A 23,950-nucleotide genomic window follows, 5' to 3' on the forward strand; every position below is an offset into this window, starting at 1 on the left:
GATCCCCGCAGCTCCCCTGTGCTGTGTCACACAGGATCCTTGCATCTCCCCTGTGCTGTGTCACACAGGATCCTTGCCTCTCCCCTGTGCTGTGTTACACAGGATCCTCACATCTCCCCTGTGCTGTGTTACACAGGATCCCCGCATCTCCCTTGTGCTGTGTTACACAGGATCCTCACATCTCCCCTGTGCTGTGTTACACAGGATCCCTGCATCTCCCCTGTGCTGTGTTACTGGTCCTTGCATCTCCCCTGTGCTGTTACACAGGATCCTTGCATCTCCCCTGTGCTGTTACACAGGATCCCCGCAGCTCCCCTGTGCTGTGTCACACAGGATCCTTGCATCTCCCCTGTGCTGTGTCACACAGGATCCTTGCATCTCCCCTGTGCTGTTGCACAGGATCCTCACATCTCCCCTGTGCTGTGTTACACAGGATCCTTGCATCTCCCCTGTGCTGTGTTACACAGGATCCCCGCATCTCCCTTGTGCTGTGTTACACAGGATCCTCACATCTCCCCTGTGCTGTGTTACACAGGATCCCTGCATCTCCCCTGTGCTGTGTTACGGGTCCTTGCATCTCCCCTGTGCTGTTACACAGGATCCTTGCATCTCCCCTGTGCTGTTACACAGGATCCCCGCAGCTCCCCTGAGCTGTGTCACACAGGATCCTTGCATCTCCCCTGTGCTGTGTCACACAGGATCCTTGCATCTCCCCTGTGCTGTTGCACAGGATCCTCACATCTCCCCTGTGCTGTGTTACACAGGATCCTTGCATCTCCCCTGTGCTGTGTTACACAGGATCCCCGCATCTCCCTTGTGCTGTGTTACACAGGATCCTCACATCTCCCCTGTGCTGTGTTACACAGGATCCCTGCATCTCCCCTGTGCTGTGTTACGGGTCCTTGCATCTCCCCTGTGCTGTTACACAGGATCCTTGCATATCCCCTGTGCTGTTACACAGGATCCCCGCAGCTCCCCTGTGCTGTGTCACACAGGATCCTTGCATCTCCCCTATGCTGTTACACAGGATCCCTGCATCTCCCCTGTGCTGTGTTACGGGTCCTTGCATCTCCCCTGTGCTGTTACACAGGATCCTTGCATATCCCCTGTGCTGTTACACAGGATCCCTGCATCTCCCCTGTGCTGTGTTACACAGGATCCCTGCATCTCCCCTGTGCTGAGTTACACAGCATCCTTGCATCTCCCCTGTGCTGTGTTACGGATACTTGCATCTCCCCTGTGCTGTTACACAGGATCCTTGCATCTCCCCTGTGCTGTGTTACACAGGATCCCTGCATCTCCCCTGTGCTGTGTTACACAGGATCCCTGCATCTCCCCTGTGCTGTGTTACAGCAACTTGCATCTCCCCTGTGCTGTGTTACACAGGATCCTTGCATCTCCCCTGTGCTGTGTTACACAGGATCCTTGCATCTCCCCTGTGCTGTGTTACACAGGATCCTTGCATCTCCCCTGTACTGAGTTACACAGGATCCTTGCATCTCCCCTCTGCTGTGTTACACAGGATCCTTGCATCTCCCCTGTGCTGGGATACACAGGATCCTTGCATCTCCCCTGTGCTGTGTTACACAGGATCCTTGCATCTCCCCTGTGCTGGGATACACAGGATCCTTGCATCTCCCCTGTGCTGTGTTACACAGGATCCTTGCATCTCCCCTGTGCTGAGTTACACAGGATCCTTGCATCTCCCCTGTGCTGTGTTACACAGGATCCTTGCATCTCCCCTGTGCTGTGTTACACAGGATCCTTGCATCTCCCCTGTGCTGTGTTACACAGGATCCTTGCATCTCCCCTGTACTGAGTTACACAGGATCCTTGCATCTCCCCTGTGCTGTGTTACAGAGGATCCTTGCATCTCCCCTGTGCTGTGCTAGAGACCTCAGGTTGCCTCAAAAGCAAGATGGGATAGGAGTAGAAGATGGGAGTAGGCAGGGAAATCAGATGTCCACACAACACTAACTTTGACATGCCAGGAGGGCTGGGACAGAGTCATTCACATTCCAGCTGTGAGCTTGATATGTGTCTTGTGGGTGACCAAGGAATGTTGGGAAGAGATTGTTGCCCAATCCTTTGTAAACCTTGTCCTTATTTGACTGCTGAATGTCCTGAAGAAGGCCCTTTTGAATAAACTGAAGGGGGTTCATAGCAGGAGGATTGTCTTCTGCGGTACACTTAGGGAGCACATCTTGTATTTTTAAAGCATGTTGTTTTTGCTTGTTCCAGTGCATCAAGAGCAACAACACAAAACACACATTAATTTTGTATTTCAGCCACATGTGCAATCCACTTTTCGGGGACTCTGTTTCGGAAACAACACATGCTTAAAAGCAATCTTTCCACTGAGCCTGGGTTAAGGCCTCATATTTTATGTATACCTTTAAAACATTCATAGAGAGCAGGCTGTCTGGAAAGAGGCTCTGATGGAGTGGGCGAGGGAGGCAGTTGTGTGATGAATGCCGTACCTGCTGTAATTTGATGATGTGCAAAGCCAGAAACCCCTTCCTTTACTATCACCTCCAGTTTTTGGGCATCTAACAAGGGGTGTGGCATTTCAATCAATCAAACAAATTTGTATAGCGCGCTACTCACCCGCTAGGGTCTCAAGGCGCTGAGGGGGTCGGGGGGGTCGCTACTGCTCGAACAGCCAGGTCTTGAGTTGTCTCCTGAAGGAGAGATGGTCCTGGGTCAGCCGGAGGTGGGCGGGGAGGGAGTTCCATGTCTTGGCCGCCAGGTAGGAGAAGGATCTTCCTCCGGCGGTGGCTTTGCGAATTTGTGGGACCGTGGCGAGGGCGAGGCTTGCGGATCGGAGCTGGCGGGTTGGTGTGTAGAATGTGAGGCGGCTGTTGAGGTATTTGGGGCCCATGTCGTGGAGAGCCTTGTGTGCGTGGGTGAGGAGTCTGAACGTGATCCTCTTGCTGACGGGGAGCCAGTGCAGGTCTTTTCACTGCTTGAAGCAAAGGTTGCCCCCATGACAGTTCATGTGAGCAGCAGAATGTGGCTTCAGCTATGCTAGGGTTGTGGCATTACCTACAGCTTTACATGTGGTGCATTATCACACTTTTATTTCATGTTCTTTCTTGTCTGTGTTTGTTTTTCAGGTTCAGTCGGAAAGCGGATGGAGGCCGGGCAGTTTTGAGCGGCCCATGAGCGCTGTCACATTGATTGGAATGCCTTTAAAGGTTCTTACAAAGGTAACGGTTGTTGTTTTGTTGTGTTTACCACATACACAATCATTTAGCTCTGTGTATGCATGTGTCTGTGTGCTTGCATGCCCTTTGCAGGTTGTGTGGGTGGGCTTGTGCACAGATGCCTGATTGAGTGCTTTTGGCTACTGTAGTCTTCCGCAGCAGGGAGGGTGTTGGGTGAGAGGACTTTGCCCTTGGTTGTGGGACAGTCACTTACAACCCCACCTCTTTCTGTGCTTTGCCTGTCTGCTGAGAGTGATAAAGCATTATTTTGCTGGTCTTTTTGGTGAAGAGGACAATTTCTCACTTGGAGTTAGCAGAACAGGTCATTTCATTTCCCAAATATGATTTAAATCCCCTTGAAATGTTATTGAATTGTGTCCAGTGCATTCTAGGTGTAAATATCCCGCTGCCGTGTCTTAAGTTATCCCACCTAGAGATGGTGTTACAGTATATAAAAGATGCTCAATACCATTTCTTCATGGAGAGGATGTTCCTTGCTGTATTTTTTTGAGCAGTGAATGGACTCAGCGGGATGGAGCGGGCGTTTGGTGCTTTCTTCTGGTTATACCGATTGCATTCAGTGTTGTCTTTGTTAGGTGCTGGTTATTAGTCTGGGTTTACTCTAATGTATGGACATGATGTTTGGTGCTATTTTTCTTAATCTTGCGATTTTGTTTATTTACAGACATGATGCCTGTGCTGTCTTGATGATTATGTTGATGACTTTTGATGTATTGTTGTTTCTTGACCTTGCTCCAAATCCTTGATATCCTCTTTATCTTTCTGCATTCTTGGTGCTTTTGGCTTCTGTTGCTTGGATGTGCACGATGTAATAGTAGACTGAGATTTTGTAAAAAAAAGAAAGTTTTCATGTACATTGTGTATGTGAAAATGTCAAAGATAGGTTCCATATTCGTATTCTCCTAAGTGTTGAACATGAGCCGAGGTTTAAAGGTTTCTTAAGATCATGTTTGTGTATCGAGTTCCCTTCGTAGGCCCCTCACTCTTCTCCCTTCCTGTGTGTTTTTGCGGTTTGATACCACACCAAGATTGCCGCTGTGATCACCCACCCACTTATCTCCAGGTACTTATCTCCACCCACACCGAGATGGCTGCTGTGATCACCCACCCCCTTAGCTCCAGGCACTTATCTCCACCCACACCAAGATGGCCGCTGTGATCACCCACCCACTTATCTCCAGGTACTTATCTCCACCCACACCGAGATGGCTGCTGTGATCACCCACCCCCTTAGCTCCAGGCACTTATCTCCACCCACACCAAGATGGCCGCTGTGATCACCTACCCAGTTATCTCCACCCACACCAAGATGGCCGCTGTGATCACCCACCCACTTATCTCCAGGCACTTATCTCCACCCACACCAAGATGGCCGCTGTGACGACCTACCCACTTATCTCCACCCACACCAAGATGGCCGTTGTGATCACCCACCCACTTATCTCCAAGCACTTATCTTCACCCACACCAAGATGGCCGCTGTGATCACCCACCCACTTATCTCCAGACACTCATCTCCACCCACCATCTCCAGGCCACCCTGCCCCATGCTGATACAGGGCATAGTCTTAAAGGGACCTATACAAATGCATCTTTGCACAGACCTGGTATGAGAACCCCTTGGTCACCATCATTACAGAGTTTTTTTTTATATAGCGCGAACGAGACCTGAATCGGGTATCAGAGCGCCTTATATAGCACCAGTTGTGTTACTTGAGGACACATTCATTTTTTGTTAGGCACGGGGGTTAAGTGATTTGCCCAGAATCACAGGATGTTCAGCTCATTGCTGAGACTCAAACCCGGTTCCCCAGATTCTTGGTCGATCGCCCTAGCCGTTAGGCCAACTCCTCTCCCCAATGGTGTGTGAGTCTCAGTATGTCAACATAGTTCCTCATGTTTTTTCTGGAGCCAGGTGTGGTATTCTAAACATAGCATGTAGAACCTTTACTGTAGAGCACTTCTTGTATGCTCACTGTTCTAGCTGTAAGAAAGAAGCTCCTTAACCTTCCCTCCTTGAAGATAAAGTGTGTGTCTATCTTTACACCAGGGTTTATTTTATTGTATTTCCTGTTTCCAGTTCATGCATCAGTTCTGTATTTTTAGGCATGCCCTCGCCAGTTCCCAATATAGTTTGAGTATTGGTGTTGAACTTTGCACAGCACATCTTGCTTCTGATATCTTTAGACATCTTCCTTATCCTTCTCATGGTTTGTATTTAAGCTCTGAAGTAACCCATAATAGCTCCATGTCGCTGGGATAACACTCTAGCAGCGACCTTTTGCTTAGTAAACCACAGTAAACTGGTGGGTTAGTCCAAATGATTCGGTTGATGTGAACCAAGGCGATAAATCCCAGAATGCATTCTTATGCTAGATCCGAGTCTGGGACAAGAGCACGCTGTCCCTGTTGACATGGAGCCATTGGGTAACCCTAGACAGGGTCAATATGACCTGGTGACGTAGGTTGCATCAGGATATGTTCACTTTTTGCTCCACGGTGCAGCGGCCAGGGAGCGTGTCCACTCTCACTGTGACCAGGGCCAGACCCCTTCCAATGCAGTGGAGCAGAATTGGCAGAAAGTGATACTGGTGTTGAGTTTTTCACTATTCCACTCATACCCCGTGCCGGCACTTGTGAGTCCCTCTGCGGCCACTGTCTCATGACTGTTCTAGAGTTGTGGGTGGTGGGCGGCACTACACTAGGGTTTTCTCAAGCACTCAACCTTCGCACTTAGCACGGAAAGAAACTGAGCCTTACCACATCTGTACGCGTCTGTGGCTTTACTAGTGATGCGCATGGCCTCATTACCAGACCTAGTAACCCGCCACCAGGCGAGTCCTGTATGATGGGCAGAGTGCTTCCGTCACATGAGCCAGACCAGTCTGGATCCGCCAACACGCATCAAATGTCTTACCACCAGGGCGCACACCAGTGCGGTGCACGAAAGTGTGTTGATGTCTTAGAGAAAGAAATGGCGCCAGGTGCCCTGAGCTGAGCTGGCCAACGCGCAGGGTGGCTCACAACTTGACCCTTTTTTGGATGCACTTTTTCATCTGTGTTTCTAATAAGCATCAATGCATAAATTCCAGAATTCAGCATTACAGACAACGTCGGATTGGTAACGCGGGCACTCGGGAAATGCCAGAGGGGCCAGTATCCGAATTCCTGCTGTGGGCTGCTTTTTTGGGCAGTCTGGGGGGCCGATTTGGGCGGTGTCTGTGTTCGATGCCGGGAGAGGACCAGTGGGTGCCTGAGTGGCCTTTCTGGAGGTAGATGGGCGTCCATTACCTCCCTCTTATCAACAGCAGAGGGGTCACTCTCTTTCTCTCGCTTGGCCGGCCCATTAATGCAAGCATAGTGAGTGGGGCAGGGGGCCTGAGCAGAAGTGGCCTCACTTGTTTTCAGGTGTGTTTCAACAGTGCAAACTAATCCGTGCGTTTTTTTAATCCCACCTTTTTTATAAAATTTTGCAGAGATAGTGGTTTCCGGAAGGGTAATATGCAAATGTGGGCCAATTTTTTTAGCGTGGCCGGGCCGATTTTTAATCCCAATCCCACCCTGATTACAGACCCCTAGAAACCTGGTCTGTGACCCAGGAGGCAGGGACCAGCGACAGCGTGGCCTTGGACACGGCGCTGGACGGCAGCCAGGGGCGCAGTCAAACTGCGACAGCCCCGCCCCACGCGCTAAAATTAAAGAAAAGAAACAGAAATTGCACTGCGAGGAAGTATTGGAGCAGTGTGTACCTAGGGTACATTCCTGTCCTGTGTATCACGAGTGCCTTTGATCACGTAATGTAAAGAGACTCCTGAGGACACACTCCTAAAATAGCAGAACACAATGTCACCGAGAGCTTTGGGCGTGCCTGCTCGGTTGCCTGGGCACTCTTTAGTTGCCAGTGCTTGGGCTTGTTTTACAGGGACCTTCCGTGACCAAAGCTTGTCCCCTTACCCAGTGTTACATCATCAGAATTCAGCAACAATCAGGGCTCTAGAATGTCTCTGGTGACGTCTGAGTGGGTTCTAAAACAGATTGTGACCTCATTCTCTTGATGGCCCCTATATTCAGAGTCCATATCACATCTGTGTGCGTTTATATAATATAATATAATATAATATAAGGGTCTGCAGTCAGCCCTCTTCATCCATTGGTCTGTTGTTGCGTCATTCACATTTCACTCCCACCTTCCGCTTCAGCGTGGAGCAGTGAGTCCGCCCCAGGCTAACTTCACAACGACTGATACATTCTGTGCTTTCACAAGAAGCACATGGCGCACACTGAGTAATTCTCCTCAGTGTCAGCTATTGCTAGAACATTTCCTTTTAGCCAGTGCTTTTTTTTAAGATTGACAATGTTTTTTAAAATTTTTGCATAAGTATGTGAAATGCATAGAAATTATAAAAATACAGAGAATGTCAAAATAACAGAATAGTCCTGAAAACCCTGGCACTGAAGTGCCCTCGTTTTCAGGTGGTTGTGCACATGGGATTAAGCAAGGTTACGTCAGTGACAGTGCTAACCAATCACATGATGAGTATGACCACCCACTGGACCATCGTTTAGTGGGCGGAAAAAAAATGTGAATGTCATTTGTCCAGAGTGACTAACGTCGGAGCTAAAAAAAAACAAAAACAGCATTGACCAATTCATAGGAACTAATTTTATCAATACCTAAATGATGAAGGGGTGTTTCCTTCAACTGGGTTCTGGCAGAAGGACTGTCCCATTCATTACCTGACAGAACTTTACTTATGTCTTTGGTGCTGGACTTATCCTGCTTTGATTTTTCTTCTTGGGGGAGGGGCAGTTGTAAGCAGGGGTGCATGCTAACTGATATGTATTGTATTGTGTTGTAATTGCATTTACATAGTGCTTACTACCCCTGACGAGGGGTCAAAGCACTTTTTCTGAGAGTAGCACGCTACTCCGGAACCCATAAAGGATTACTGGTGAATTAGTGTAGTGAAATATAAAAGTAATTTGAGTGGTGGATATGTTACCCCTGATGAGGTGTTGAAGCGCTTTTTCGGTGAGTAGCACGCTACTCTGGAACCCATAAAGGATTAGTGGTGAATTAGTATAGGGAGATATGAAATTAATTTGAATGGTGGTCATGTTAGTCAGTTATTTGGATTGAGAAGGAATAGTGGAGGGATAGTAAAGGATCGAACAAGGAAGGAGGGATAGAAGAGTGAAGGGCCTAGATTTTTTTTTAATTCATAGCAGTAGGAGGGGGTTTGGGATGAGTAAAAAGGGAGGTGTTTGGGGAGAAGAGTCATATGTGACTCAGGCACTACTGCCTTTCATGCGTGTGTTTTATTTAGGTGGCATGTTCATATCGGAGGTTGCAGTTACTTTAGTCTGAAGTCACAAAAAAAATATACATATATTGTACAATTAAACAATTTAGATGTGGCATCCAGCTCTGAGAATCTGCACGGCATTGCCCTGCCCTGGTGTAAAATGTCCTCTACAAAGGGCAATTTCACAAGACAAACTCTTGTGGGGGGGAAATAGGGCCATGAAAGGAACCAGCTGACATCAGAAGGGGCCTCACATGTATTTATAAACTTTTCATGTTTGTTATCTGTGATCTAATAGTCTGTGCACAACGCTGCTATTGACTGAGTGGATGGAATAAAACAGGGAACAAAACATGCCTCAAGGCTAACAAATACAGATTTCATCAGGGAACTGGCAGAACTTAGGAGCCAATGGCAAACTGGATCATACATGGGTCAGAACAGGGTCAGGAGTGGACAAGACCCAGTGCAACCTGCATGCAAGAGGTTATGGTAAGGCCATTAAGAGAAAAGAAGAGGCTTCATTCGTCAAACACATTAGAAGCCTCTCACCAGACAAAAGGAAGTCATTAATATTTCCAAAGAGCCAAGGGATTCAGACGGCATTGAAACAGTCTGACCACATCCCAAGAACCATGCAAGCATCATCGTCTATCTAGTTAGAAACAGCAAAAAGCTGCAAGTCTATTATTATTATTATTGCATTTGTAACGCGCAGCAGCTACCCACAAAGGGTTTCCCGGCGCGAAATGTGGAGTAATGTACGTAGGGTTAGGAGGACAGTGTTGCACGATGTTAAATAGCCAAGTTTTTAAGGTTTTACGAAAGCTCATATAATTCATCTCGTTACGTACTGTAAAAGGCAAGGAGTTCCATGGCGAAGGCCCTAGGTAGGAAAAGGACCTGCCGCCCATACGTGTGAGCTTGATTTTGGGGATGACAAACTTTTTTGATGTGGAGGAGCGGAGAGTGCGGGCAGGGTGGTAAGGGTGGACAAGCGAGTGAAGATATTTTGGGGCCTTGCCTGCATTGATCTTGTGCATGAAACAGAGTGTTTTAAATTTGATTCTGCTGTCGACCCTGAGCCAGCGGAGGTCCCGAAGGTATCGGGTAGTTGGAGTGGATCTAGGGATTTTGCTTAGCAGCCTAGCAGCTGAATTTTGGATTACCTGTAGTTTGCAAATGGTTGCTTTATTTGAGCCTAGATAGAGCACATTGCCATAGTCAATCCTGGAGGTAGGAGTCTATCCTGCCAAGCCAGTGGTTTCCTCACTCCCTTTCACTCTCCCCCTCCCATAGCAAACAAACAAGCTAAGATCCTTCAAACTGAAGAAAGTGGGGCATGTTTGGAGCCTCGCTCATAAAGTCAAAACTTCATAACTCTTGATTTAATCTTGTGGAGCATCCTGTTTGAATTCCTCCTTTCATCGCTAGCTGATGCTGTTCTGTTTCCCCTCCTGGGCCTACTTTGGTTCTCCCTTGGTTGCGCATTTGAGCTGCTTTAGACTGTCTTTGTTTTGTACAGCCACACGTAATACATGTGTTTGTGTGTCATGATGTTATTTTAGAAATACTCTGTACACATTATTTTTTATTAAGTAACTCTTCTTGGAATTCAGTCTGATAATTTCGTACAAGGTCGATCAACCTGGTGCACTGTTTTCGTGTGCCCGGTCCTCAACATTTACTAACATTTTTAGACATAACGCAGCAGCAAAGCTACAGTTTTCCAACACAGTTGTTCTTATCACATAAACTGTGTCTCTCCCCCTTGGGGGTCAGAGAGGAGAATTCCAGCAGAGAGACTGGTTCTGGAACAGAGGCAGCAGCTTTGCGTAACCTGAGTTTACACCTATGATAAGGACCACCTATATACAAACACCAGGTATGGGGTGCAGAGCTAATCCCAGAGATCACAAATATATCCCTGTGCTCACATAGTGACTATAGGCCTAGATCAATATATTACTTGCCATGGTGGTTCATAGTTTACAGCCTGCTAGTAATGTTGATCACGGTGCTTAGCTGTATTTGTTTACTAATCGCAGCACACTTGCTCCAAAATAGACTACGGAAGTTTCAATAAATATACTGTTAACTTCCTTTGTGTCTTTCCTTGTTTACTATGGACATGCATGAGTGAGAACGAAAGGTGATGGTCTGTTTCCATGGTACCCTTGGGGACTAGAAGGTTCACGTTCTAGATTTGCAAAAATCACCTACCAGTCTGGAAAGGTTAGGAGTACCGGTGAGCTAGTCGTGTTTGAGCCTACAGGTACTGACATAGTAGAGAGGCTCCGTCCTTCATTCAGACGTCCTGTTCTTCCAAGGCACAGTTCTGCTTCCCAGCAGAATCCCTGCAACAATGCTGTTAATCAATGTACTTGTCTTAACTGCCACGGTTCAGAGTTTGATGAAACCTTCTGAAGAGTCGAGATTCTCAAATCCTGTCAAACTATCTCCTGACTTCAGTGGTACCTTCCAGGAAATGTTTACAACAAGTGGTAAAGTAAACTGAGGATTACCGGACACCTTGAACACAAAACACAATTTCATCTGGGACCACCTTTGCAAAATGACTTAACGTTTGATACTTCCATTCAGTGGATCCATTCTGCCCTCTCTAGTTACAGTCAGGAGATATGGGTGGGATCCATGTGGTCATCCCCAAGCAATGTGGCATATTGCAGATTATCCTGCTGCTCTCGCGTGTCACCACCATGATTCCACACATACGTGCCAAGTGCTGGAGAACTACTAGGTCAATTTCCAATGTACACAGATGATACCCAAACTTTTATCAGTCTGGAGGACAACTCGAGTGAAGCGGATATTAACCAGATACCTTGGACACATGTACCGATGGATGGCAAAGCTTTTGTGCCTAGCGTAGGTTGAAACACCACTATAGCCTTGAGTGGATTGCCTATCTCCGTGCATCTGCAAATAGGTCTCCAGACGTAAGATGCCTAGGGGTCACCCTTACCTCTCAGATGAAGGCAGCAGTCAAAGGCAGCAAGTTCAGGCTATTCATGCTGCAGAAAATCTTCTTTCCTTAACAAACCCAACAGATTGGAGCTAACCCCGGCACCGTTGGTAATTTTACAAATAGATAACTCTAACATCACTTTATAGCTATAATAATAATTAATTATATGGCACTTCTATAATTTATACGTACTGTAAAAAACATTTGCTAATATTACCCAATTCAATGGTACTGAATTGAGGGACGCCACAGTCAGCCTTGCTGGAGCTGGAGCGTGAAAGCTGCAGTTCAGGGCGAGTGTCGGCTGGTCTTCCTAATGAAACCTGTGATATAACAGAGGGGAGCATGAGGCCAGAAGCCGGTATCAAGCTCAGGAACCAAGACCATGTGTGATACCTGCACTGAAACCCCTCCGCTGGCTGTTGGTGGGATCAGAGACTAAATCCAAGGTTCTGAGCTCCATGCGTAAGGCCCACCGCGTCGAAAACCTGTACTACTGGAAAAACTTGCCCTCATTATAACTAGAGACCATTGATCAGCCCCTTCCGTCCTTATCCAACAAAAGAGGCCGAAACATGGTGGAAAGCCACTGAGTGTTTCAGGGCCCACCTTTGGTAACAATTGGAGTCCCCACCCAAGGACTGAGCCCAACCACATATGTTTAAAAAACTTCTGAAAATGGAACTGTTCTGGTTGGCCTCAGCTAAGCATGCTCACACGAGTAGAGGCTGAGACGTGTGGGATGGAGACCGCACATCCAGGTAGGCTTCACGCATCCCACAGTTTGTATATTAGCAACTCAAATGTTACCGCCTGTGCTGACCAGCGCTTCAATATGACTGGCTAAATACCCTGCCCCTTAATATCCAGGAGAAGTAGATGTTAGAGCCGCTCTACTCGGGGAGTCTACAGCAGTTGGCGTGGTGGCGAATGCCCGGGCTTGCAGAATGATATCGCCTTTTCTCCCATGCATCACCCTACCTCCGCTGACCCGGCGAAGCAACACTTCCCGGGAACCCTTGCTGCAGTCATGTCACACACAAAACTCCCGCCACATAAAGAGGCAAACAGCCTGTTAAATCGAATGCTGGAATATCCATTCCATATAACAAAGCAGTATTGCTCTGCACAGGTTTGGTTACTACTTCTAACCCCTTCTCTGCGGGGCAAATTCCGCTGCGGTGCGAGGGGGGGCGGGGCTGGCCGTGGCGCTCCCGTACTCAGGACGGCTCCCGGCCGTCATAAATCATGGTGGGCGTGTGCTCATGACGGCCGGGAGCCGTCCGAACTCCGCCCACTGATTAATTCTCTTGCACAGGCTGGGAATTAACACCACGTGGGCGGAGCGGCAACGTTCGGATGACTCCCAGCCGTCATGAGCACACGCCTGTGTGACTCATGACGACCGGGAGCCGTCATGAGCTAGGAAGGAGTTAATGTGCTTCAATTTAAAAACAAAACCTTTCACTACAAAAAAAGGTCAAACGTTGTCTTTAACTTTTTCATGAACTTTGCCCTCTTGTTAAGGTGGCAGGTGAGTGATGCTGCATTTTGTTTTGCCCTGGAGTCTGAAGCCCATCTTGTTGTGGATGGACCTGTGGTGGCATTTAGATGCTGTTGTGAATTCTCTCTGAGAAATAGAGGTGTGTTGACTGCATGGAACACTGGATCAGTGTAAAATAGTCACAGAGGGTTGCCTCTACACACCTAACTGAGCACAGAAAGGACCATCTATGGAATGAGCTGCATTTTAATTACATTTCCTGATACAGCCCATTTCCCATCTCAGATTCTACTTCTGTGGTCGATAATGTATGGATTTGCTGTCGCACCGTCCAAATATGTTCTACTTATTTTTCGTACAGTTCGTATAGTTTTTTTCTCTGTCTGTATCATCTCGTTCCCATTTTCCATCATTCAGCATCTTACTTGACCATGCTTTCGATCATTTAATTTCATTTCATTTTTGTTTTTGCAGTTTTATATAGCTCAACCTAGACCTGAAGGAATTAGAGTGCTTTACAGAGGCACCACATATATTACCCAAGAACACAGGGAGATTCATTGATTTGCCCAGAATCAGAGGATGCTGAGCGGACGCCGAAACTCGAACCCGGTTCCCCAACTCCATAGTCGGCAGCTCTGGCCATTACGCCACATCCCCTCCCTTTTGTTTTATATAGAGCGCTTTCTCCAAAGCGACGTAGAATAAATACTACAGTACTAAAATCAAAAGCACACAACATCCTAGGGACCAAGAGCGAGACAAAGAAGCCGGTGAATATTGTTTCTGGATGATGAGTTGGGACCAGAAGGAGTAGAAACTGAGAGAGTTCCAGAATCGACATCGAAACTGAGGAGAAGGTGAACAAAGATGGACGAGATGAAGGAACGCAGAACGAAGATCACAGATAGGAGTGTAGACCATGGGTGCATTGAACATAAGATGGGAGAACCAGAAGGAAAGAGGTCCATGGAAAGGAACCTCTGAGAAGGGGAGATGGATCCCTGGGAGATGAACAGAAGAGGAGGCAGGTGGAAGAGGTGAACAGAGACTGGAGCGAGCTCGCGAGGATACAGGGAGACCTACAAAAAGAGGCCAGAGATATCCCCACCAAGAAGCAGCAAGAGCAGTAATGCATGGGTTGGTTACGTGTAAGGCAACTAAACAGAGAATTTATGCAGATGTTAGGCAGTGGGAAATAGAATATACCAGGAAGGAAAAAGATGTGAATTGAGAAAGGAATAGAAGAGGCAAAGGTTGAGGGAGAGAGGATGGGGGAGCGAAAGCGATGCAGGGACAACAGGCATAGGCCGAAGAAGATGGGAAGCACAGAATTTAGATTTTTACAGGGGTAAAAAGGAAGGATTAAGATGATCAAGCATTCCCACTACTTTTTTTTCATTTTTGAGTTAGATGCCCTAAGTGGGACATGTAGACCATGGTCTGGTCCTCTAGTTCACTGTGACCCTGGACGCGAGGTGCCCCTCGCTGACGAAGCGGACAAGGCAGGATCTTCTCTGAGGTTTCCTGTGTTCCCATTCAGAGAGGCCTGGCCTGTAGTGTGGCTGGACTGTTACTACTGGAGTAAGACTCATATGCATGAGGCTTGTTTGTATCTGGGGTGGAATGCTGGGCCTGATGGAATGCGGCTGAGATTTATTCAAGTATTCCAATCCATCATTTTTGTTGTCGTTTCAGTGAATGGGATGACATCCATTCCTGATAGAGACACAGTCAGAGATTGTGTCAGTGAGTGAGCAGGCAGTCAAAGAGGAAGATGTAAAAAACAAAATACGGAAGCCATCAGCGTAGAAAGATCAGGATAATCCAAAGGAAGTGATACGGGAAGAAGGGGATTCAATTGAAGGAAAAACAAAGGCTTTGACAAACCTCGAAGAGGAGAGGCGGAGAGTAACAACTGACCGGATCAGAAAAGACAGGACCAGAACAGGATGCAAATATAAAGAAAGCGGAGTACCCGAAATGAGCACCACTACTTGGTCGGAAATTTAAGATCTTTCCTGTCATGCCTGCGTTGATCCTGGATTTGTTGTCTATAGAGTTTCACGTAAAGAGTCTACATGTCAGGGATGGAAAGCGAGCTCTGTGCTGACCCAGCTGCCCCTCTACAGAGGTTTGTTCAGGTGTTCATGATGTCTTAAGACTATTCACATGCCCAGAGAATTGTGAAAGAAGACAGTCTGTGAGCTCAGGTTTTAATAAAGGGGGTATCTCTGGGAGATTTCTGAGTGATATTCCATCGTCGACATGTTTCGACCACCATAGACTTTAAGGAGCAGTGGTCAGAAACAATTCCAACAGGATCATAACATGGGGAGCACCTACATAATTTTGAACAATATGCAGGAAACATAAGTGCTTGTGATAAAAGGATGAGAATTGATTTGTCGAAGAGGATCAATAAATACTACATCCAAAGTTGAAAAACGTTATAGTTTGATTAGGAATTTAGAAGTTGTGAATCATGTGAGCACAAACAGAAGGTACGTCGGCTACCACAGTGGCCGCTGCCCATGGAGTCCCAGGGTTGGTGATGGTACCGAGGAGGCGGGACTCCATCTCTCATACACATCACCGGTCCATGGAGTAACGAGTGAGGACTCCATCCTGTAGGTGCTGTGGTGAAGGTCAGACCTTGTAGCGTCACAGCCTATGGAACACCCTCCTGTTCCCCTGTTGGCCAGTCTATGGTGCCACCTGGCCCAAGTGACTACTGTGTTATTTTATACACCCAGAGCAAACTTGGTGAGAGAAAGCGATGAAGGGCAGGGGTGAGGCAGGACTGTGGGATAAATGTGTGGCTTTGAATGACTGAGCGAGCATTGATGAAGAGGTGTTAGAGCCCCTCGCATGGGGGGTCCCCTAATCTGCAGGACTGTACAGAACCTGTACATACTTACTAATAACAGAGGGTTAGTGGAAGGAAGTGTATTTTATTTATTTTAATCCAAAATGTTTAGTTTAGTGGGCCAGGCACTAATGAAAGGATTCAAAGAGAGGCTTAAGAGAAAGCTAAAAAGAGACCGGTCATCCTTCACAAAGTGAGCTAAAGAACGACGATGGATTCAACCCAGATCTGTGACTGAGGGTGAGTGTATGAAAAGTTTCAGCGCTTCATCCATCATCTCCTTGTGTTTGCTTTGTTCGCCCTAAGTTTGCAGAGTATGCCCAGACGTGGGTCCCTTGCTCACTTTGCCATTGGATTCAAGCTAGCCTGGCTGATGATGGGTTGTTAGTCTGAAACCGGTCCCAGGATGCTTGTTTCTGGTCCAGGGAAGACATGGCTTGGCCGTTCGGGCTGGACTGTTCCCATGAGGCACAGGGTCAGACTGATTTGCATATATCTGTGTCTGAATTGAGGTGGCGAAGTGAGCTAAAGAACGATGATGCATTCCAGACACCAGTTCGGACATACAGGGAGTGGGGACACACAGGATACTACGGGAGTGAGGGCGCACGGGATACTGCAGGAGTGGGGACACACGGGATACTACACCGAGGCACAAGCCAGGAGTTTATTAAATGTAAATTGAAGCCGGCTGAAGAGTGGACAATGCCTAACCCCCTTTTCATGTAGCGATGCACGCCATACCATTGGTGCCCATCATGGCCAGCGTCGCACCTGGTGAATAGTCCACCCACCTTACCACGGAGCTGGAGCGCAGTGAAATGGCTGAATGAAAGCATCATTATCTATAACCTGCAGGTCGTAGGCGGAACCACGGCAGGGTTGGTTCTGCCTTTCATTTTTCAAGGGTCGATTAATTAAGTATCATTGAGTTGGTTGATTGTAAAACTTGATGTTAACAGCACTGCTAAATGGCGAGAGTGCGGTAGCTAGGCCGCCATTAAAAATGTATCTTTGTATGAAGTTAGGCCGGTGCAATCCGCATTCCAGTGGCCTGCAAGGAGATCAAGAGAGTAGGTCTGGGGTTGAGTCAGTCGTAACCTAAATTACCTCTATAGCTCTCCATTTCCTTATAGGCCTCAGTGCTTGATTTGAGCTGGTGGTTTCCAGTGCTCAGCACCGGCATTTTCCATGACCACCAGCTAAGGACACATTAATTTACGAGAAGATTAAGTGATTTGCCCAGGATCACAGCTTGTTGAGCCAAGGCTGAAACTCGAACCTCGTTCCCTAGCTCTAAAGTCGGCAGCTCTTGCCACTACACCACACCTCCTCCCCAATTTCATTGTTAGTAGTTAGTTCTGTTTTAGGCGGCGTTAACAGGAGAAATGGGCTAGTGCAAGCTGCCTCCTGATCAAATGTATGTGTATGTATATATATATATATATATATATATATATATATATATATATATATATATATATATATATATATATATATATAATATTTATTTTTTATTTTTTACAAATTACCCACTGCTAGGCGCCTCCACCTCCGCCACAGCGGAGACTGCGTGGCCGGCCTCTTGGTTTGTGGTAATCTCTGTCACGCTAACACGAGCAGCGAAGACCCAGAATTTGCCTTCCAAATAGGTTTTTTGTGTGACGTCGCTGTGTAAGGAGCGAACGCGCACCTCCAGACCAGCTTGTCTCTGGAGTGTGGGGGGGGGCACAAGAGCCCCCGCCTGCCTTCAGAGCTGATGTGACGTATGTTGCTCTCATCCGACCCTGTCAACAAAGGGCACCTTCCGCAGGCCGGGAACACTGTATCTCTCATACCCCCTCCATCCCCCCTCAAACCCCTGCCCCCGAGCTGACTGATGCTAAACTAAGATTAAAGCTCGCGGATTTATGAGAAAACCCAGACCCTAATTTCCCTTGCAAATGCAGCCAGCGATGTTGAACATGAGAAGGAGTCAGGCCCCCCCCCCCCCCCAACCACCCTGACCACATCCCGCCCCCCTACCCCGCGGGCCACTAATGAGGCCGGGGCATTAAGATGGAGTCATTAGCGCGGGCTCACCTCTGATGCGCGTCCAGGTGGGCACACAGGCGTCATTCATGGGGGCCCGGGGAGGGGGGGGGGGGGGGGCGACGCGCTCACCCAGAGCGAACCCTCCAACCTGAGCGACTGACTGACCGCTGCTCTTTTTATAGAACCCCCCCCCCCCCCCTCCGATGCACGCACGAGAGGACGCAGCTTCCTCCACCACCTGCTTGGGCAAACAGCCCCCCCAGCTGAGAAGAATGAAAGTCTTATGCAGCCCTGCTGGGGATGGAAGACAGCCACCTGCAGCTGCCTTCCTAACAACCTCCGATCGGCAAATTAGTTCTCAAAGTGGCTCAGTTGAACGCTCGCCACTGACTTCTGCTGTGCATTGTAGGTCACGAATGTCAATCCTGTCCAGGCCAACACCGCTTCTTATATCGGTAGTACACTGAGTACCATGAAATTGGGTAATGGCGCCATCTTTTGCTTAAATGTCTTAACCATTTTGTATCCCTTATATGAACATTCCTGCTTTTCCAATGATCTCTGCATTTGGCCTATGTACACATTTTTGCAACTTGTGATATGCCTCCTCACTTCTTGAATTCTGCAAGAAACTGATCAAATGGCTTTTCGAGTTGTCCCACTAGGCCCTAGGCGTGGCTCGTCTCACACCACCTTGGCACCAGGGCAGCCGCGGCCCGTAGTAGGTGAAATTGCAGGGCGGTGACGTGGGGAGGGGGCAGGGTGGGGGGTAGTAATGTATGGATTACGGATTTTTACAGGTACGTAAAAATATAAATAAAACGAATTTAGTTGTGTGCACTGCATCACCAAATGCGATGCAGTGCGCGCAACAAAATTTGTTTCATTTATTTATATGTTTACTTACCTATTAAAGTCCGTAATCCATACATTACTACCCCCCACCCTGCCCCTCCCCCTCCCCACGTCACCGCCCTGCAGTTACACCTACTACGGGGCGTGACTGCACCAGGGTTCCCTCCTGGGTGATAGTCCACTCTACAGATCTCCATAACTTAACATACTACTGAGATTGAGCCGCGAAAAATTCAGACGAAAGGCAATTATGTTTTGCATCCGACAAGTCTGTCAAGTGAGGAAGTCGGGAAATGAACTCTTATCTCCTGGTTATTCAGCCAACAACTTCTTCAGCAACTGAGTGCTCCTCTACACATGTCACTCACCAAACTCTAGCCCGTTTACCGCGGCTGAAAATCCGCTGCGGTACGGCGGCTTTAAAGAGTGGGCGGGGCCGCATCGACCAACGGACGTGCGCAGCACTACGGAGGAAATACTCGCGACGGCCGTTGGCCGACAGAAGCAGCAAACGGGCTAGTAGTGTGGACGTAGACAGCTGCCTCTGTTTGCTGCTTTGTTTATCAAAAATACATCCGAACACAGTGGCTACTGCACAGGGAACCTGGCCTAGGCAGAAGACAGTCTGAATTATACATAAACAGCCAGCAGTCAAAAAATGAACTCTCTCAGTGGGTGAATTATACCCACAGGTTATTTTTCGTTTTCTCTTAAAAAAAAGATCTTACTTACTGTATGTTGGGGTAGGTGATTTGAGAATTTGAAAACTTATTTTTTTATTTTCATTTTTTACATATTTTCGAATTTCTGTTTCCAGTAAAGGGCTGGTAACCAAGGCTTCTGTAAGATTGTTATTTTTTCACCTTTTGTATTGTTGCCAAAACAAAGGTTGAATCTTTATGGCCTCCACACCTCTGGAAACTAAACCTGGTGAGCAGGTGTGTAACTAGTCAGTTACTGTCAGATATCTTTAAAAGGGAGACACTGCACAAATGATGCAGGTGTGCAAGAACTTGTCAGTGATTTACAGCCACGTGGAAGGACTGAGAGGTGACTGAGTGCTGGTTAGGCCCCACTTTTCCCTAAGGAGGTCAGTTTACATAAACCCCCTCTTTTGGTGAAATATTAACCAAATGACGTAATTGTGATTTTTTTAATGAGACCAATTTGATAAAGAGAGATGTAAAATTGTTTTAAAGGTGTAGCTGTGAAAGTAGAGTGTTTTATAGCAGCACGAACAAATAAACAATTAACTTCAAAGTGCAGAGTCAAGTGGCTTTCATACTGTGTAATTGCTCATAAATGTCCAGATAACATCTAAGCAATCATTATTCCCAGGTAGTTTGGATCGGAGTTTGGCCAGAAACTACTTTTCCTAGAATGCATCATGAGTTCTGTCTAACTCTTTATCTGCCATTGGCTACAATGGACATTCTAGCGCCAAGTGTCCTTCATCAGCCTGCAGTTAGCAGGTGTTTTCACATCTGCATGCAGGGCAGGCCGCTTCCTGCTTCTCACCTCCTCAGTGGAATTTCTCAAAACACTCAAAACTTCTTTTTTGGGTCTGGCCTTAGAGACGGTTTTAGCGGTCTCTCCAGGCTATTGGTTTTCCCTAAATAAATTATAATTGTATTTACATTTATATAGCGCTTACTACCCCATACGAGGTGTCTAAGCGCTTTTCGGCGAGTAGCACGCTACTCCAGTCCTCAGAAAGGATTAGTGCTGGATAAGTATAGGGAAATATGAATTCATTGAGCAGTGTACATGTAAGTTGGACTGCACAGGATAATGGGGGACCTGCAGGTAAGTGTTTTTTCTTTTTCTCTACAACCCCCATCCCCCCCCTCACCCCCTCACCCTTTTTGGGCCCTTCACCGTGGGGCTAATTCCCCCGCTCAGCTCGTCACGCAGCAGGGTGGGACTTTGCTCATGACGAGCTGAACTCGTCACGACCACGCCTGTTTCCATGGAACGCTCAGTACAGCAGGGGAATTAGCCCCGCGTGTGAGCGCCGTGGTGGTCATGACGAGCTCAGCTCGTCATGAGCACAGCGCCACCGTGCCTCATGACGAGCTCAGCTCGTCATGAGCACGAAGGTGTTAAATAGTGGCCCCACTGTATAGAGTGAGATATAGGGTAGTGCATCGGAGAGGGTCAAGAGATTTTTTTATTTTTTTATTTTTGTTTACAGGAAGAGTAAATTAATAAATAGATACATAGGTACATGGAAGGTATATATGTATAAGGAAGCTAAAATATCAAGAATTATACATAAAATTCCTTCCAAGAGGGGCTTTTGGTCAGCGGCGTCATCCATTGGTCTGTTAAATTGTCATTCAAATGTTGCTTCTGCACACCACAGCTTATACAATGGGGCTGTGGGTCAGCCCACTTTACCCAGTGTTCCCCTTCATTTTGTGGGACGGCACATAGCCTGTGTACATTGCCTACATCTGCCTACATTTCCCCCCCCCATCTTTTCAGTTGCAAATCTGATTCAAAATGTGTTTTTTTATTTTAACTTTAAATACAGGCTGTTCATTTTGCCTGCACCCCTTATTAAAGTTTGCCGTGAAGTCGTAAGTGACTTTTTACATTGTATCTGCTTAGCTAGATGGTGATTTATTCTTGTCTAGCATTAACCCCTCCCACGCTTGTGACGGAATCGCTCCGTCACGCCCCACGGGTGGGCTGTGCTGGTGACGGAGCGGTTCCGTCACGGCCCGCTCGCCGCGCCTGCGCGGCGCGAGTTCCGCGCCTGCACTGAGCGTTCTGAAGAGCGGGCGGGGCCATGACGGAACCGCTCCGTCACAAGCACAGCCCACCCAAGGGGCGTGACGGAGCGGCTCCGTCACAAGCACCGGAGTGCCGCACGCCCCCTCCCCCCGCCCCTTAGCGCTGCGGTGGAATAGCCGCCGCAGCGAAGGAGTTAAAATGCAGGGTGAAACTGAAAGCCTTCATTAAAAACATAACTATAAACAGCTGCATCTTATTGTTATTTTTAAGTTAGTTAGAACATCATCACCAGCATATGGCAGCCACGTTTAAAAGATGGCATATGTGTTTTTCATTTTGTGGCATATGTTTGCAATAACAACATTTTTTTTAAAATAACCATTGCAACAGCTAAGGAAGGCCAGATCTTTTGGGATGGGAGATGAGGAATGAGTGATCTGGAGAAAGAGTTTACTAAATGGCTCATCACTAAACTGAGGCTTGTGCGTGATGCTGTAGAAGTACCCCACATTGCATCCAAATAACCCCTGTTTTGGGGAGTTTGGCTTGCCCAGTTGGGCCTTGGCTTCTGGTTAAAGAGGCCTCCTCCGTCATTCAGTAGTGATACAGTGGAAGCCTGAAATCTTGTCTTTTGCATTGGTTTTGATGTTTACGATCCATATGTATCAACATCCTGATTTGCAATTCTCAAATAGCGATTTTTTAGAAATCGCTATTTGAGAATTGCAAATAAGGATGTATGTAAAAAGAGCAAACATTTTTAGCGATTTCTTAATATTCCTTAATTGCAATTAGCAAATTGCAAATCGCAATTAAGGAATACTTTCCCATTCATTTCTATGGGCCAGGAAGCCCGTAGGAATGCATGGGAAGTTATTCTCAATTTGCGATTCGCAATTTGAGAATCGCAAATTGAGAATGATTTCAAGGGTGCAAGGGTGTCAAAAGGACACCCTGTTGCACCCCTGAAATAAGCACGGGTACACATGTGGCGCACATACATGCCCTAAGGGCATGTATGTGCTTCACATTGCACTTTGAAAAATGCAAAAAAGTGCATTTTTCAAAGAAATCGCAAATTATCACCAACTTGAATTTGGTGGTAATTTGCGATTCCTTAAGGCTAAATTGCACTTTTTTGGTGCTTCTTACATTGCATTTAAGGAATCGCAAAATTTGCGATTCCTTAAATGCAATCGCAAAATAAGGAATCGCAAATTTTGCGATTCTTTATTTTGCCTTAATACATACCATTTGGCAAAATTGCATTCGCAAACGCCGAAATTCTGCAAATTTCGGCGTTTGCGAATGCTATTTTGCTTGATACATATGGCCCTAAATCTTTACAAGTCAATCTTTTGTGAATATTCTCCAGTCACGTGCAAATAGTGAATTTTGACGAGTTTTATTCTTTAAATGAGATTTAGCTACCACCTTAGGTAGCACCTGTGGGTTTTCTGTCGCCCACCACTGAAAAGCGTTGGATGCGACCTCTGAGTAGGCCTGTCGGAGACGTACAGCAAGTAAATAAAAACAAAACGAATGCTTCAAATATCTGACTCGGTGCCACAGCTTGCCTGAGGGATGGTTTTCAAGGGAGATTAGATTCTATTTTTTGCTTTGTTGTTTCATAATCCCCCAGCGTGTCATCTTCTAGGCATTTGGCAGCACTGGGACATCTTTGTGTCCAGGCCAAGAAGCTGTGGATGGAGCGAGGACCGCTGATGTCAGTATCTTTGGGCTGAGTTAGATGCCATCTTAGGGAGGGCTGACACTGATGCTCTGTACAATGCTGGACAGTGTTTGCAGAGACATGATGGATGGACTGCTCGATGGCTCTATCTGGGTCACTGTAGGAATAATTCTGCATATTTCCTTCCTCGTGACTGCATTAAGTAAGGTTCCACAAATAGTTCTTTTGCATGTTCTGCCTTCCAAGGGGCCATCAAAGACCAGAGTCGTTCTGGTGTCTTGTCACAAATAGCCTGGTTGTGTTTACAGGCGCAGATTTCTAACAGACGGGGTACACATAGCGACATGTGCCTCACTTGGTGAATGGTGTCTCTTGCAATTGTTTGTCTAGCAACTGATGTAAATTGGAACTGATGTAATCTTGTAATTGTAATTTTTGTGGAACCTCATGTAAAGCGCTCTGATACCTCCGGGTCTAGCCAGCGCTATATAAAACTCTTGAATAAATAATGAATAAATAAATAAATACATTCTTGTGAATAAAACAAGATGCATCCCTTGCCTTCTTCTATATACACTACAAGCAAAACTATCAACACAACCCAGCTCTGAGGTGTGGTTTTCAACTCGTTCATCTGCCAGCTTTATACCCTCTTACTGATGCAAGGGACTGGACCACTGGAAGGCCATTTCAGTGCCGTGGAGTTATCTAAAGCGCTACGCAGCTCCATGAGG

General features: G+C 47.0%; 1 protein-coding gene across 6 annotated transcripts in view; it reads left to right on the forward strand.

Moving 5' to 3' along the window:
* THRB (thyroid hormone receptor beta) overlaps positions 1–23,950 on the forward strand; it is a 597,833-nt gene that overhangs the window by 296,111 nt on the left and 277,772 nt on the right. For all 6 annotated transcript variants that reach the window (XM_078663973.1, XM_078663978.1, XM_078663979.1 and 3 more), the window contains exon 2: positions 3,117–3,209. In XM_078663973.1, coding sequence (XP_078520099.1) covers positions 3,162–3,209 — 48 coding nt within the window. In that variant the 5' untranslated portion in view covers positions 3,117–3,161. The remainder of the gene's footprint in view (positions 1–3,116; positions 3,210–23,950) is intronic.

The sequence above is a fragment of the Lissotriton helveticus genome, chromosome 10 (genome assembly GCF_964261635.1).
Source record: "Lissotriton helveticus chromosome 10, aLisHel1.1, whole genome shotgun sequence".
NCBI lineage: Eukaryota > Metazoa > Chordata > Amphibia > Caudata > Salamandridae > Lissotriton > Lissotriton helveticus.